Source organism: Perognathus longimembris, chromosome 16 (assembly GCF_023159225.1).
Source record: "Perognathus longimembris pacificus isolate PPM17 chromosome 16, ASM2315922v1, whole genome shotgun sequence".
NCBI lineage: Eukaryota > Metazoa > Chordata > Mammalia > Rodentia > Heteromyidae > Perognathus > Perognathus longimembris.
In genome coordinates this window covers 58,571,181-58,586,812 of record NC_063176.1, presented here as the reverse complement: position 1 = coordinate 58,586,812, position 15,632 = coordinate 58,571,181, and the positions used below count along the sequence as shown (strand labels likewise).

Here is a 15,632-nt window from a genome sequence, read left to right as displayed (position 1 = left end):
CATCTCCAACTGGACCATCTGTAAGGACAATGCCCCCAGCAAGGCCTGGCCGGCGGTGTGGAGTGTGGGAGGTGGGTAGCGCACTGCACCACCAGGCAACAGCTTTGGGGCTAGCAAACAGCATGTCTATAAAGTGCTATAGTAGAGTCTGAGGCTATGAAAGCCTCTCCACACGCAGGTGTTATCTACACTTCAACCCAGCACCACAGATCCCAGCTTAAGTTTCCTCAGGTACTGAGTGTTCCACGTGGGGAGTGAGGGGTTCCTCGTGGCCCGGCTCCTCCTCCTCCAGCCGCTGTGTAGGCAGTCCAGGAGCCCACGTGGCCTGAGGTGCAGCTGTCACAGGACCACCATAAAAGAGGTATAGGGAAGGGCAGTCAGACCCACCTGGCACTGCTTGGACCTTGTAATGGCCACCCATGTCCCAAGGGTCCGTCTGTAGTGATGAGGCTAGCAAATGAGGTTGCTGTGCCCTGCAAGGGGCTGGCCATACTTCCTACTAGGAAGGATGCAAACTGGCAACCTTCTGCATCTTGTGGGTCAGAGACTGAAGGAACACTCAAGGACAGGCTGGATGACCCGCATCCAATCAATGCTTCCTGGTTCCGGGGGGGGCGGGGGGGGGCTCTGAGATGGAGGCAGTACAAAGGAGAGGTGCCCGGGCCATACCTGCTCCCCCCCAGAACTTATGACTGGTGCAGGTTTGGGGCCAGCTCTGCCCATCCTGGGGGGCCCAGCCTTATCTTCCTTAAGCCAAGGGAGAAATGGGCACCTTTGCCAGCACTGTCCATGTGACATCAAATGATGATGAGGGCTGGAAACATCCCAGAGCCCGGGAAGATGCTGTGATCAAGGTTGTAGCCAATTCCATCTGCCAGTCAGCCAGTGTGCAGAACATGTAGTAGACATAGACCCGCCCCCCCTTGATGTCTCCTACTTGGGATCACCCTCGGGAGCAGGCAAGGCATCCATGCGAGCATCCCTGATGGCTCCAGCCTTCCTGGGCTTCTGCTTGGCCTTCCGAAGCATGTGGACCTGCCCCAAGCAAAAAGTGGGAGGTCAGAGGGTCAGGGTAACAGCAGTTCACAACTCTGGGACTTGATATGTCCAATGTCCATTAGGCTCTACTCTACGAAAGGGCAAGGGCCTGGCAAAGCTGCCTGGCCAGTATGGCCTGCAGTCAAAGGCACTGGTCTCAGCCCTTAGCCTCCTCTCTGAGGGTAAGTTTCTATTGGATGGTGACACCCACCCAAGGCTGCCTGACTGGGGGCCCATGACACCGTGGAGTCAGGAAGGCTCAGGCCCATCTCATCTTGGCTCTCAACCAAATTTGCATACCTTCGGACCGGCTGCAGAGATGATCATGTGCCCTGGGGCCTGAATCCAGGGCTCCCCATCCACCTGCACAGGGGTGGCCTTGAGGAGTGTGACCCGGAAGTATGAGCCCTGGGCAATGCGGATTCCAGAGCGCAATCCACCCTGCACCTGGCCCTGGGCAGGGGGAAAGATGAGTTTAGTGAGGCCCCTGGGTACCACAAGGGCACCTGCAGACCCACCAGTGCTCACCATGTGCATGACTCCGGTCACACCTACTACCTCCAACAGCCCATCATCCATGCGTGGCTTCTCAAACCTTGAATCACTGTCGGAGCCCCAGAGGTCAGCCCCAGAGCCCCAGCTGCCCCAAGAAGATGGAGAGACATGTTAACACAGGCTGGACACAGCACCTGGCCTGGGGCCACACAGCCCCAATAGCTCAGCTGCATACCTGGGGATATTGATGAAGATGAGGCCCTCAATGCTGGGCAGCTCCACCTCCTGCTGCTCCACCTGCAGCCGAATTTCTTTGTGCAGGCTTCGGGAGTGGCTGATCTTCTGCAGCCCAACCCGCACATACACACCCTTGTTGTGGAACCTGCCAAAGAGATGCACTGCGGCCTTGCTGACATCAAGAGGTTCCGCATACCCTACCCTGACGTTGTGGTACCTGCTTGTGAATTTTCCGGGCTCTTCCTCCCGTGCCTGGTGGAAGTCCAGGCTGAGCTCTGCATCGATGCCAATGCCACAGTAGTTACTCATCTGCACAATCTGGAGACAAGAATGTCACTAGGATCTGGCCAGGCCCCAGGCACTTGAGTGCCCTCAAGATGTGTCCAGTCACCTCATCTCCAACCCTGCTCTGCTGTGGCCAGATCCCCCTTGCAGGGACTGCCCTGCTTAGCTGTCGGAACTCAAAAAGAAGGCAGCATGCTGCACACCACGGCAGGCTCTGGAGCCAGGCACAGCCACTGTTCTGTGCCCCGGCAGCAGGAGTGGGACCAGTAGCCCTAGGTGTGGCTGGGAGGGGGACAGCACTTGAGCAAATGTGGTGGTTATATGCAAGAGCCCAGCAGGGGACACACTGGTACCTTGGGAGGCTCTAAGTCGACTGCCTTGTTCTCTGCACTCCCAATCTCATGCGCATCTAGCAGGATGGTCCAGCGGTCCATGAGCACAGAGTCCGCCTCATCCACAGACACCAGCACAGAGAATGGATCCTCACCACTGTAGCCTGCCCCCCAGCGGAGGACCCGGCCAAGGTCATTCCCTGGAAAAGAGGCAAGACGGTGTGACCCGTCCATGGGACAGACACCCCACCTGAAGCCTGGAGCAAATCCTAGCAGGGATCAGGTCTGAGACTCCATCCTCTAAGTTGACAGCTGAGCCCACCTGTGCCCAGGGGCAGGATTGCCACAGATGGCTCTGGGCAGGACAAACGGTGCCGAGTCTCCTCCAGGGTGGCAAGCACCCAGCCTACAGTGCCGTCCCCGCCACACACCAGCACCCGGAAGCAAGGCACCTGGGAGAACAGGTGAAACCTGCATGGGAAACAGGAAGTGTTCTCCATCGCCTGAGATGCAACACAGCGGGAAGGTGGCTGCCCAAGCCCCCGGGGCAAAACCAGACTAACACATCCCCACTCTGGACAGCTCTTTCCTGCCAGGAACTGTCCAGCAGCAGAACTTTCCAGTAATATCTAGTTGGGAGTTCCTACTTGCCACAGACAGGAGTCTGGGTTATCCCTCCCGCCTGCTGGGTAGACCTCAGACTCACCCAGGAAGAGGCCCTCCATTGGTCAGCTCAAAGACCTGATGTGGGTTCAGCAGCTTCCGGAAACTACAGAGCAAGTCTCGGCCCTTGAGGCCCCCACTCTTGGGGTTCACAAACACGAGAACAGGGCAGCAGTCTGGGGGCAGCTTTGTGTGCTAAAAGGTAGGGAGCAGGTTAGGGTGTAGCCAGGGTGGTCCCCTGGGGCAGCTGAGCAGTGTTCAGACCCAGATCAGAGTGTGCCAGGCCAGGGCCAGCCCCAAATGAGGAAAGCAGGGCTATGCCCTCACAAAGAGGTACCCCAAAACTGCCCTCACAGAATCCCCTTCAGTGGAAGGGGTTACTCACAAGCTGCTAGCCAATGGACATAGGTTGTCTGTCTGCCTGGGGCTCCAACCACAAAGGATGAGGCCACACCTGTCATGACGTGCATCAAGGAGCCATACCCACCTGGCCTGGCTACCACATGTAGGACCAAGTTGGAAGCCTACAGGTCCCCGCCCAGCACTGACAGCTAGCTCTCGGAGAACTGCCTTTCCTCTGTGAAGGTCAGTGGCACCCGGGGCCTCATCTATCACACGTCAGCCAGAAGTGCTTTTGTTCAGAGCAGCCATGCTTCCCCTCGACTGGGAGTTCAGACAGTGGGCCAGCTGGAGTCCCTCAGCAGTGTAGGGTGATAAGAGACAAGCCTAGTGCAGACACAGGGTGGGTGGTGGCAGGGACACACTTGGGGCTGCATGACCCATTGGGGAACACAGCCACCTGCACTCTCCACTTACCCACTCACTCGAGGGCAGGCAGCTGACAGGAAAGGGAAGGAGAAATCAGCCCCATGCCCAGCTACAGAGTGAGCAGGACCAGGTGACCAGGAAGTCTTGATCTGTAGGGATCCTACAGGCTGGGGAGAGCCACTGCCCTAACTAGGTAGATACAGAACAGAAAAAGCCAAGAGGATTGCTTATCCTAGCCATATACCCCTAAACTCATTCTACTGTGATTTGCTGCTTCTGGGCTTGGGCTGGGACCAGGTTCTGGGTTTAAGTAACCAAAGACATCATAGACCCAGGGGGAGAACCAGAGACTCTGTGAGTATGCAAGGCAAGACAGGGATAGCCCCCTTCTGTCCTCTCCATTGACTGTGTGTACCACAGCACGCCAGCTGGGTGCCTCCCTGTGTACCCATGGCACAACCATAGCACACCTACTGGGTGCCTGTGTACCATCCCCACAGCACGCCTACTGGGTGCCTGTGTACCATGCCCACAGCACACCTACTGGGTGCCTGTGTACCATCCCCACAGCACGCCTACTGGGTGCCTGTGTACCATGCCCACAGCACACCTACTGGGTGCCTGTGTACCATCCCCACAGCACGCCTACTGGGTGCCTGTGTACCATGCCCACAGCACACCTACTGGGTGCCTCCCTGTGCACCATAGCATGCCCACAGCACACCTACTGGGTGCCTCCCTGTGCACCATAGCATGCCCACAGCACGCCTACTGGGTGCCTGTGTACCATAGCACGCCCACAGCACGCCTACTGGGTGCCTCCCTGTGCACCATAGCACGCCCACAGCACACCTACTGGGTGCCTGTGTACCATAGCACGCCCACAGCACACCTACTGGGTGCCTCCCTGTGTACCATAGCACGCCCACAGCACACCTACTGGGTGCCTGTGTACCATAGCACGCCCACAGCACGCCTACTGGGTGCCTCCCTGTGCACCATAGCACGCCCACAGCACACCTACTGGGTGCCTCCCTGTGCACCATAGCACGCCCACAGCACACCTACTGGGTGCCTGTGTATCATGCCCACAGCACACCTACTGGGTGCCTCCCTGTGCACCATAGCATGCCCACAGCACACCTACTGGGTGCCTGTGTACCATAGCACGCCCACAGCACACCTACTGGGTGCCTGTGTACCATAGCACGCCCACAGCACACCTACTGGGTGCCTCCCTGTGCACCATAGCACGCCCACAGCACACCTACTGGGTGCCTCCCTGTGCACCATAGCACGCCCACAGCACACCTACTGGGTGCCTCCCTGTGCACCATAGCACGCCCACAGCACACCTACTGGGTGCCTGTGTACCATAGCACGCCCACAGCACACCTACTGGGTGCCTCCCTGTGTACCATAGCACGCCCACAGCACACCTACTGGGTGCCTGTGTACCATAGCATGCCCACAGCACACCTACTGGGTGCCTGTGTACCATAGCACGCCCACAGCACGCCTACTGGGTGCCTCCCTGTGCACCATAGCACGCCCACAGCACACCTACTGGGTGCCTGTGTATCATGCCCACAGCACACCTACTGGGTGCCTCCCTGTGCACCATAGCACGCCCACAGCACACCTACTGGGTGCCTGTGCACCATAGCACGCCCACAGCACACCTACTGGGTGCCTCCCTGTGCACCATAGCACACCCACAGCACACCTACTGGGTGCCTCCCTGTGCACCATAGCACGCCCACAGCACACCTACTGGGTGCCTGTGTACCATAGCACGCCCACAGCACGCCTACTGGGTGCCTCCCTGTGCACCATAGCACGCCCACAGCACACCTACTGGGTGCCTCCCTGTGCACCATAGCACGCCCACAGCACACCTACTGGGTGCCTGTGTACCATAGCACGCCCACAGCACACCTACTGGGTGCCTGTGTACCATAGCACGCCCACAGCACACCTACTGGGTGCCTCCCTGTGCACCATAGCACGCCCACAGCACACCTACTGGGTGCCTCCCTGTGCACCATAGCACGCCCACAGCACACCTACTGGGTGCCTCCCTGTGCACCATAGCACGCCCACAGCACGTCTACTGGGTGCCTCCCTGTGCACCATAGCACGCCCACAGCACGTCTACTGGGTGCCTCCCTGTGCACCATAGCACGCTCACAGCACACCTACTGGGTGCCTGTGTACCATAGCATGCCCACAGCACACCTACTGGGTGCCTCTCTTCCTGTATGTCTGGCTCATAAGGGCAGCACCAGAAGTCAGGGAATTCCATCTACTGGCCAGAGGTGGCCCTAAGATCCCCGGCTGCCAGGGAGGGGTGGAGCGGGGATCATACGCAGGATCAAATCTGACAAGATGTTGGTACATGCCCACAATCCACTCTTACCCTCAGTGCAGTGGACACTGGGGATGCAATGTATGCTGTATGGCCCAGAGCTGTATCCTGTGGTCCTTCCCACAGGATAGAGGCCTTGTGGTCCAGAGTGGACAGCCAGCCCTGGCTCCAAGCAGCAGACCTTAGCCACTGGCCTCAAATATGCACTGACCTCTGCCTGGGCCCTCCTGGTACAAACCCTCCAGGCCTGACCTTCCTGGGCAGACTTAAGGCAGGACCAAGGCAGTACCCACAAGCCCTAGAAGTCAAGGAAGATGAGGGAGGAAAAGGGCCGTGCCAGCTCCTACAGCACTGTGAGGACAGCTTGGGAGCTGCCACTTACCAGCACATCTGGAAGCACCAGTGCAGTTAGCGGCCGGCCATGCAGGGTTGTGTCCCTGGCCAGCATGTACAGTCGCTCAGCCTCTGCAAAGCAGGTGACATCCAGCACCACCGCACCTGCAACAGGTGGGCTGCAGCTCAGGACAAAGCTGTCCAGTGCCCCATCCAAACAACATCCAGGGCGGGACCTGTCCTATTTGTGCACCCGTGGTGAGGCCCATCCTGTGCACTTCAGCATGCCTGCTGCCCATTCCAGGGCAGAGCCTGTTCTGTGTGACCTACCCACAAGGCTCCTGGGATAGGGCCTAGGTTACCAGTACCAGTCTTAACTCAGGTCAGCCCAACAAAGGTGGCATTCACACCTTTGTGGTGTTCCTCTCAGAGGTCTTCTACGGAAGGCCCACTCAGACACAGACAGCATGGCTATCCCCTTGACCACCATCTTCACACTTGCAACCCAAGCCATGAGCTCTGCAGGGTCCTGTGGGTTCTAGGACACTGTAGGGGAGGATGCTGGCGCCTCTAGAACCTTCCCACAGAAAAAATGGAGTATGGAAAAAAATTGCTAAGCCTCAGCAGAAGCATCAGACGTGGACCAAGAAACAAAACCAGGGTTATTTCCCGAAACAAGGCACGTTCTTCAGGGCAGGCAGCAACTCACCTTGCGAGGAGTAGACATGGCTCATGGACACCACAGCAGCTGCACAAATAGGTTTCAGTCAGAGGGACCTAGCACTGAGGCCCAGGCCCTACCTCCCATTCTGGGACTAGACCTCTCTCTTAAGAGCACCTCATCTACAACCTATCCTAGGCAGCCCCAGAAGTCCTTGAAGGCACAAGGACTTCCCCACTCCCCCAGAGAGAGAGGCAGAGATGGGGTACAGAGATGGGGAGCAACAACAGAAGGTGGGCCCATAAGGTTCAGACAGTACTTGGGGAAGCAGGAAAGACCCAGGCTTAGCACCACAGCCCCCACAGCTGCTGTTAGGACCCACCCCCTAGCCAACATCTCCGGCCAGTCCAGGGTCACACCTTTGGTGGCCATGGCCTCATGCAGCAGGCTGCTGTACTCCTGGGGGGAAAGGCCCAGCGGCAGGCCACTCACAAGCAGGGAGACGTGCGGGGCTACTGCCCTGCTCTCAGCCACGTAGAAGCGCGTCTGGCTCACCTGGCGTACAGAGGTCTGGAGGAGAGAGGGTGCACAGTGCTGGGGAGCACTAGCAGTACCCATTCCCCAGCCTCCTCCCCCACCCCAGGGGTACTGGATGGCTCCAGGGCTGAACCAAGTCAGAACCAGGAGGGGATACCAGAGGCTTCCTCCCTGCACATAAGCCCTGCCCACCTCCTCTGGGAATGGAAGCAGTCTGAGGCTTAAGGACTCCCTGCAAGGGACAAATGACATATTATGGGGGACTCTGCTGTCCAGAATTACCAGCTGCCCGCAGGGGAGGATGTGGTATTGGGAAAGAAACTCCTCTGTGGAGCAGAGGCTGTGTCTAAGGGCTCTTGTCTGTGCCCACTGACCTGTCGGATGTCCTGAAGCCAGTCTAGCAGGAGCTCCTCATCCGCCAGCACCGTCCGCTGGACTACAGGGTTGAAGGGCACAGCCTATCAGCACTGGGCTCTTCCCCACCCCTGAAAACTGCTGCCCTGAGACCCCGAGGCAGACAGGGATATGGGCAGGAAAAGTTGAGACCGGCTGGAAGGACGATGCTGGCTCTTAACCCGTGCTAACACCTCAGAGGGCATTACCTGCTCCCGAGGCAGCAGGCCCAAGTCCCAGCTGTGTGCAGCAGCCCCAGGACACTTCCCAGGCTATTCACTTACCTTGCCTGCTGCCCATGAACACCTCAACCAGCTGGAAGCCCTCTGGATCCTCAGTCTGCAGGACAGGGGCAGGGCATCAGGCCTGGGGCCTTCCCTAACCTCCCCAGGACACCCACAGACAGTAGCCTAGCCCCTGAGGGTAACCCCCACATCAGGTGGCACCAAGCACACCCAGCATACACACCTGGCGTCCAAACAGTGGTAGGACCTCCAGCACCACGGCCCGTGCTGTGCTTTGTGGGGTCACACGGATGGACACGTAGGCCACACCCACCCTGTGGGGGACAGGCTCAGAGCTCTGGCTCCCCTGCTCCTCCCCCTACCCAGCAGACCCTGCACCTTGAGTCTCACTTGAGCCAGCCAGGGTAGATCTTCAGGACCTCCTGAGCACGAGGCAGAGCCCGGATGACCCAAGCCTCGGGCATGGGCTCTCGGGGCCCAGGGCCTCTACTGCCCTCCTCCTCAGCAGTCCCGCCACTTCCAGTCTTCCCTGGGTCATCGCTAGCCAGTGAGGGCAGAGGCAGTGCCTGTAGCTCAAAGTCCCGTGGGTCCTCGCTGACATAGTAGGCCCGCAGTGCCACCTCCTGCAGGGTGGGTTCAGGTTCGAGAAGGTGGGCGGGCAGGTGTCAGGCATGCGAGGCTAGGTGGAGGGGCAGGTGTGGCCAGCCCCAGGCCTCCTAGATACCTCAGCCCCTGCCATGGGCTCCCTCTTACCAGCACCTCCTGGCTCTTGGCCAGGCGGGGAACAGTGACCAGGCGGAACTGATTTCTCCTCATGGAATCATTGCCATCAAAGACCTTCAGGGTCAGCTTGCCTGGGCCAGAGGGAAGCAGCTGAGAATCCAGAGGCGCAGTGACCAGGCAGAGAAGGGGGGCAGTTAGGAAGAGCACTTACTGGAGTCCGGAGCTGCCAGCGCCTCTCTGCTGGGTCCAGTGGCCACACTTCCATCTGCATTGTCCTCCCCATTGCCTGTAGGTGAATGAGAGCCTCACACCCAGTCCCTGGCCAGGTATAGGGCACACCCAAGGACTGCCCCTGCCTTACCCAGGTCCAGGGCAGCTGTCTCGGGGATGCGGAAACAGTGCATCTTGCTGAAATTTCGGGACAGCAGGCGTACGCATGCCGGGGGCAGGACCATTGAGCGCAGGCGCCCAAATGAGCACTCAGGGGCCAGCACAGCACAGCACACCGAGTGGGCCTAGGAGGACATGGGCGTGAGCCTGCTGCTCCCCCTCACACGGAGCGGGCCTAGGACACAAGGGGCGTGAGCCTGCTGCTCCCCCTCCTCCACACCATGGTGAATGGCCACTGCAAGTGTGTATAGGAACAGAATGCAGACAAGAACCCCCCAATCAGGAAAGGCACCCACACGCACACTCCATTCCTGAACCTTACCTCACCCCGCCTGTAATCTCAACCTCTCCTGACCTACCACAAGGGTCCACTGCGCCCGTCCCCCCCAAGTCCTACCTGGACACCGCACCACTGGCAGCGCATGCCAGCCAGCACGTCTGAGGAGCTACAGGACTTCTTGCAGACCTCACAGCGCGCTCCAGAAGGCAGATTCCCCTCCCGCCAGTGGTGCAGGTACATGTCCTAAGAAAGGGGCAGCCAGTGGTGTATCCTGCCCCCCTCCTGCACCCCTGGCCACTTCCAGGCCCCTCAGCACTCACATGATCCTGGTGCCCATCCTGATGGCACTGGCGGCAGTCACTACAGGCGAAGGGCACACAGTCGGGGTGAACGTGCAGCTCACACACTGGGGGGGGTGCAGGGTTAGGGACCTCTTTCTGCGCCCCTGAATCCAACCTCTTTCCCAACCTCTCTACTGGCACGGGATAAGTCCTGACCCCTGCACCCAGAATCCCATTTTCTTTGGTCTAACAGCTCCCACCCCGCTGCGCCCTCCAACCCAGGCCCAAGAGCTCCCACCCCGCTGCACCCTCCAACCCAGGCCCAAGAGCTCCCACCCCGCTGCGCCCTCCAACCCAGGCCCAAGAGCTCCCACCCCGCTGCGCCCTCCAACCCAGGCCCAAGAGCTCCCACCCCGCTGCACCCTCTGACCCAAACCCCCTGGAGTTCTGCACATCCCACACATGCCTCTCACAAACTGTGGGCAAGGGAAGTCTGAGCCACCAACAATGGTCAGACTCCTGGGTGAGGGGCTCAGACCCAAAGGGCCACAGAGATACCTTCACAACGGAGTGCAGGTGCCTCCAAGCCCTTGCGGCAGACCCCACAGAACTTGCGCTTATAGAGGCCACGAGATCCAAAGCAATGGGCTACAGGGACCTGCAGAGAGAGAGCGAGAGCAAGCATCAGTCCTGGGCCTGAGTCTTCATCCATGCTGCCCTGCATACACTGAGCTGCTACACTCTTAGAGGACCAACCCGTGTTGCCCGGCAAGGACTGCCTGGGCAGAAGGGTCATCCAGCCCTTCTTCCTCTTCATCCCCGTGACTCTGCGGCTGAGACTGCTACTCAAGTGGCTTGGCCTAGGGGTAAGTCTGGGTAATCATGGGCAGGACAAAGGGCCCAGTAACTTCTCACCCACAGTACCCAAGCACAGGTAGAAAAGGTCCACCTGCCACTGCTGCTTCCCTCCACAGGCCAGCAAGGAGGCCAACTCCAGGCACCTGTCTCCTCAGATCCAGGGGCTTCTCATAACCCCTCGGGCCATTCTCTGGATGGCAATTGGGCCACAAGGTTTGTGAGCATGAGATGGCACGAGATGACTTTCCCTGAGGACAGATGGGAAAAGAACCAGGTCTTCACCATGACCCTTGTCTCAGTCCCAATACTGAAGTTAAAATGTGCTCAGTGAGAACAAAAAGACCACACACTAGAAAGCCAATGAGAGGCAGGCCAAAATGGCAAAATGATGGGTGATTTTTATTTTAGTTATTATTATTATTATTTGAACTCAGGGCCCAGGCACTGTCTCTGAGACTCTTTGTGCTCAAAATTAGTGCTCTAGCATTTGGCCACACCACTAGTTCTGGCTTTGGAGTAGTTTATTGGAGATAAGAGTCTCAGGGACTTTCCTGAATTGAACTTTGAACTTGGCTTTGAACCATGAGCCTCAGATTTCAACCGCCTGAGAAGCTAGGATTACAGGTGTGAGCCACCAGCACCCAGATAAGTGATTTTTATTTTGAAAAAAATCTATAACTTCCTGGGCTTGGAACGTAGCTTAGTGGTAGAATGCTTTGCCTGGCATGCTTGAAGCTCTAGGTTTGATTCCTCAGGACCACATAAACAGAAAAAGCTGGAAGTGGTGTTATAGCTCAAGTGATAGAGTGAGCAAAAGAAGTCCCTTGAGCAAAAGAAGCTCAAGGACAGGGGCTGGGGATATGGCCTAGTGGCAAGAGTGCTTGCCTCGTATACATGAGGCCCTGGGTTCAATTCCCCAGCACCACATATACAGAAAATGGCCAGAAGTGGCGCTGTGGCTCAAGTGGCAGAGTGCTAGCCTTGAGCAAGAAGAAGCCAGGGACAGTGCTCAGGCCTTGAGTCCAAGCCCAGGACTGGCAAAAAAAAAAAAAAAAAGAAGCTCAAGGACAGTGCCCAGGCCCTGAGTTCAAGCCCCAGGACTGGTATAAAAAAAGTCTATATCTTTTAAAGTATCATTAATATATCTGAAATAATACTTGCTCTTTCCCTAATTTACCAAAGAAAGAAAGAGGGGAGGGAGGGTGGGAGAGAGGGAATGAGGGGAGGGAGAAGAAAGCAAGAAAGAAGAGAGAGAAAAAAAGAGGGCTGGGAATATGGCCTAATGGCAAGAGTGTTTGCCTCGTATACATGAAGCCCTGGGTTCGATTCCCCAGAACCACATACATAGAAAAAGGCAGAAGTGGCGCTGTGGCTCAAGTGGCAGAGTGCTAGCCTTGAGCAAAAAGAAGCCAGGGACAGTGCTCAGGCCCTGAGTCCAAGGCCCAGGACTGGCAAAAAATAAAAAAAAGAAAATAAAGAATGAATGAATGAATCAAGGCCAACTTTAGAAAACTGTAGCCTCAAGATGTCACAGGAGTGACTTCCCTGGTCAGTATGGCATCTTAAGACAGCCAGCCATCATCAAGAGCTAGCATCCTTGGATCCTTCCGCTCTCACACTTGATAATCGGGGTCCCTACATGGTGTTTAACACTGCAGAGTACACAGTGAAGCCAGACCCAGTTCAACAGTAGGTTCAGAAGTTGGCCTCATTGCCCTCTCCTTCATATACAAGTGCACCTCCCATGGCCAGTCCCTCCCCACTGAGCTCAACCTATTCCTGCACCAGCAAGGTGAGTCTCGCTCACTCACCAGTGCATAGAAGACAGGAGGCAGGCAAAGGTGTGTGTGTGGGGGGGTGAAGCCTGTGGTCCAGAGGATTAGGCTGAGGACTGAAGAACCATCGGTTCTCCCTGAACACTGCTGCTATCACCCAGAGAAGGGAAGTCCCTGCTCCCTGACAGGTACCTGGCTTCCTGTCCAGAGCCTATAGAGAAACTTGATGGCCAAAACCCCATCCTTTTGCTTCAAGGCTGTGTAGCTTCTGCATTTTATTTTAGCCTCATACATTAAGATCTCTATAGGTTCGTTTTCATCTATGAGATCTTGTGCTCTGCCCAGTTTCCCCCAATGGTGACATCTTGCAAAACCAGTCAGTATCATAGCCAGAACACTCACAGTGCTAGCAGAGTAACCACTCCTGCAAACCTTAACAGCCACATCTACTTCCTCACCCCTGAAACCACTAAAATGTGCCCTCTGACTTCTATGAACAGGACCGTACACTAAGTGCCTTTGGTGCTGGCTTTTCTCAGCACTGTTCCCCGAAGATGTACTCAGGGTGCTCAGCGCCCCCACAGCTCTTTTTTGGTTGCTGAGCGAGACTCTACCCTGACAATACAAAGGACATGCAAGGGTCCATCTTTGTTCCCATAAGAACCACATGCACTGCCCCCCCCCCACACTCACCCGCACCAGGCTGGGAGCAGCGCTAGCACATGGGGTCTTCACCTGCTTCAGGCACTTCTCATGGGACATAAAGTTGCAGACTGTAGGGAAGAGAGCCATGTAAATCTCTATATGGCCCAGAAGGAAAAGTAGTCAGCGCTCAGACTTGGCCAGCAGGACCAAGAGCAACAGTGGGGCTGGGAACCAAGAAGATGAGGACGAAGGTTGCACATTCAATAGGCATCTTCCCCTGGCACCCTGCTCAGTCCAGCCTGGAAGGCATGGTAGTGCTTGATCACCCCACACACCTCACACCTTGAGTGCTCTGGCAAGAGACAAGCCTCTTCTTCCCACACCCTTGTTGGGCCCTATTTGCCCACATCCCAGCTTGCTTTCCACGGACTCTGCCCAGAAAGGGCTCTGCATCCTTACCTGAGTACTAGGCCAGTTCCTCACTGAGCTGTCTCACCTCTGGGCTTTGAGGGTTCCAGACCCTGCAGACCTACAACCCCATGGGGTCACATTTGTGACAGGGACTTGGAGTCTAGCCTTAGACTTCATATCCCTCCCTTCTATAGGGATCCTGGGTCTACCCTCAGGCCTATAGTCACCAGGTTTTATCTCCATATTGATCAGACTAAGACCTGGATCTCTGCTTGCCTTTCAGCTGTGCAATGAATTCAAGGATCTGATCTTCTACCCATAGCCCTCTTTTCCACCTCTCATCTGTGCATGAGATTCCCAACATCTAACCTCAGACTTAGAGCTGGCTCGGCCTGTATATGTATCTGCCTGAGTGGAATACCCTGACTTCTGGGGACACACAGGGCAGTGCAATGTTTTTGATCAGACAGCAAAACCAGGGTGACCCACTCCTCTGCCACTGGCCAGCTGAGGGCCCAAGACAACCACACCCTTTCTGCTAGCAGAAAGCATCCCCACCAGGAGGGTTCCAAGCCTGAATGTGCCTGCTCCAGGGCACTCAGCAAGGCAAAACCCTCAGCTAGTCCTACCTCCAGCCCCTGGCCAGGACACAGTAGCTGTCAAAACTCCCTGTGTTCCACACAGCCTGCTTGCCCAGGAAGGAACAGAAGAGGACCATCTCCGGCCTGGCCGGCTTGACAGCTGGGTGGGATCCATGTTGGGGCATGCCACGGCTGGGCGGAGGGCCAGCCTGGCTCCCGTGCAGTGAGCCTGGGCAGAGCCGGCACGAAATCCCTCTGCGCAGCCACACAGAACTCAGGTAGAAAATGACCTGCACCCCTGCTTGGCCATTCTTGCTGTCCAGACACAGTCGGGGACCCAGAGGAAGTCCTCGGGGCCTCGGGGCCAGCTGGCTCTACCCCCAGGCCCTGGGGCTGCCCCGCCGCCCGCACTCCCGCCGCGCTGCGCCCAGGCGGCACTGCCGCCCCCCCCCCCCGCCGGCCGAGGGCCCGGACGTCACGCACAAGGGGCGGGCTGCGGGGCCACCCCCCCCCCGGCGGAGCCTGCGCCCCTCTGGAGAGAAGGCTGCCCGTGGGCAAGGGCTGCCCAAGGCCGCTGCCAGGAGCGGCCGGGCTCAAAGGTCGGAGCCCCGTCCCACCGAGGGCGCGGGCGCGGGCGCGGCCGGGCCGCGGGGCAGGCGCTCACCGTCGCACAGAAAGCCGGCCAGCCCCCAGATGAAGTCGGAGCAGAGGTGGCAGAAGGTGGGCTTGGTGAGCGTCACCTTGCGGAAGCTGTGGCCCGGCGCGGCGGAGCCCGGGGCTCTGCCCGCCCGCTCCGACCCCGGGCGTGCACCGTCCCCAGCGCCCAGCACCGGACTGCCAGCGGGGCTGCCGGGGCGCGGGGAGCCGCCGCCCGGCCGGGCGCGGGCCGCGGGTTCGGCCGCCGCCGCCATCCCCAGCCCAGGAGCCCGGCCGCCAGGCGGGCGCAGGCCGGGACGGCACCGGACTACAGGCCCGCGGCAGCCCCCGCGCCCGGCTTCCGACTGCGCCGCCCACTGCGCAGACTCAAGCGGGCAGGGCCAAAGTTAAGCGAGGCAGTGGGCGGGGTCTCCGGGCAGAGGGGCGGGGTCTCTCGACGGTACACCGACCGTGAGGGGCGGGGCGGGAGCCTCCGGAGGCGTGGCCACGGGGGCGGGGCCTAGACAGGGCGCGCCCTCGCGGTGGGGCGGGGCCTCGCGGTGGGGCGGGGCCTCGCGCGCCGGGGTCCGAGGCCGGCGGCGGGGCTGGTTCCGGGAGCGCCTCGGTCCCTGGGATCGGCCTGGCCGCCAGCCGGGCCGGGATCATGCTTGGCTCGGCGCCGACACGCGGTCCTTGC

General features: G+C 58.5%; 1 protein-coding gene across 2 annotated transcripts; it reads right to left on the bottom strand.

Annotated features, from left to right (window-relative positions):
* Positions 1 to 625: 625 nt before the first annotated feature.
* On the bottom strand, positions 626 to 15,305 carry Dgkq (diacylglycerol kinase theta). Of its 2 annotated transcripts, XM_048364077.1 has the most exons (23): positions 14,964 to 15,305; positions 13,356 to 13,435; positions 10,588 to 10,687; positions 10,069 to 10,154; positions 9,866 to 9,991; positions 9,440 to 9,593; positions 9,290 to 9,364; positions 9,109 to 9,209; positions 8,746 to 8,978; positions 8,579 to 8,669; positions 8,395 to 8,449; positions 8,092 to 8,153; positions 7,600 to 7,750; positions 7,229 to 7,267; positions 6,569 to 6,684; positions 3,094 to 3,245; positions 2,710 to 2,858; positions 2,409 to 2,587; positions 1,988 to 2,088; positions 1,769 to 1,915; positions 1,567 to 1,678; positions 1,339 to 1,491; positions 626 to 1,035 (listed from the first exon to the last, which is right to left on the bottom strand). In XM_048364077.1, exons 1-23 carry the CDS (start codon positions 15,208 to 15,210, stop codon positions 934 to 936), a joined length of 2,811 nt encoding a protein of 936 aa, XP_048220034.1. In that variant the 5' UTR covers positions 15,211 to 15,305; the 3' UTR covers positions 626 to 933. The 2 variants fall into 2 exon arrangements, with proteins under 2 accessions (XP_048220034.1, XP_048220035.1); XM_048364078.1 differs by lacking the exons at positions 13,356 to 13,435; positions 14,964 to 15,305 and having other exon boundaries at positions 10,069 to 10,108; positions 10,588 to 10,657.
* Between the last annotated feature and the right edge of the window lie 327 nt (positions 15,306 to 15,632).

Bases quoted from the DNA above. Each gene is read 5' to 3' on its own strand.
- Dgkq (XM_048364077.1), bottom strand. From the start codon at position 15,210: ATGGCGGCGGCGGCCGAACCCGCGGCCCGCGCCCGGCCGGGCGGCGGC. The intron at 9,594-9,865 runs GTAGGACTTGGG...ATGTCCTCCTAG, and splicing joins GCCAGTGGTGCGGTGTCCAG to GCCCACTCGGTGTGCTGTGC. The intron at 2,588-2,709 runs GTGGGCTCAGCT...CCTCTTTTCCAG, and splicing joins AATCCTGCCCCTGGGCACAG to GGAATGACCTTGGCCGGGTC.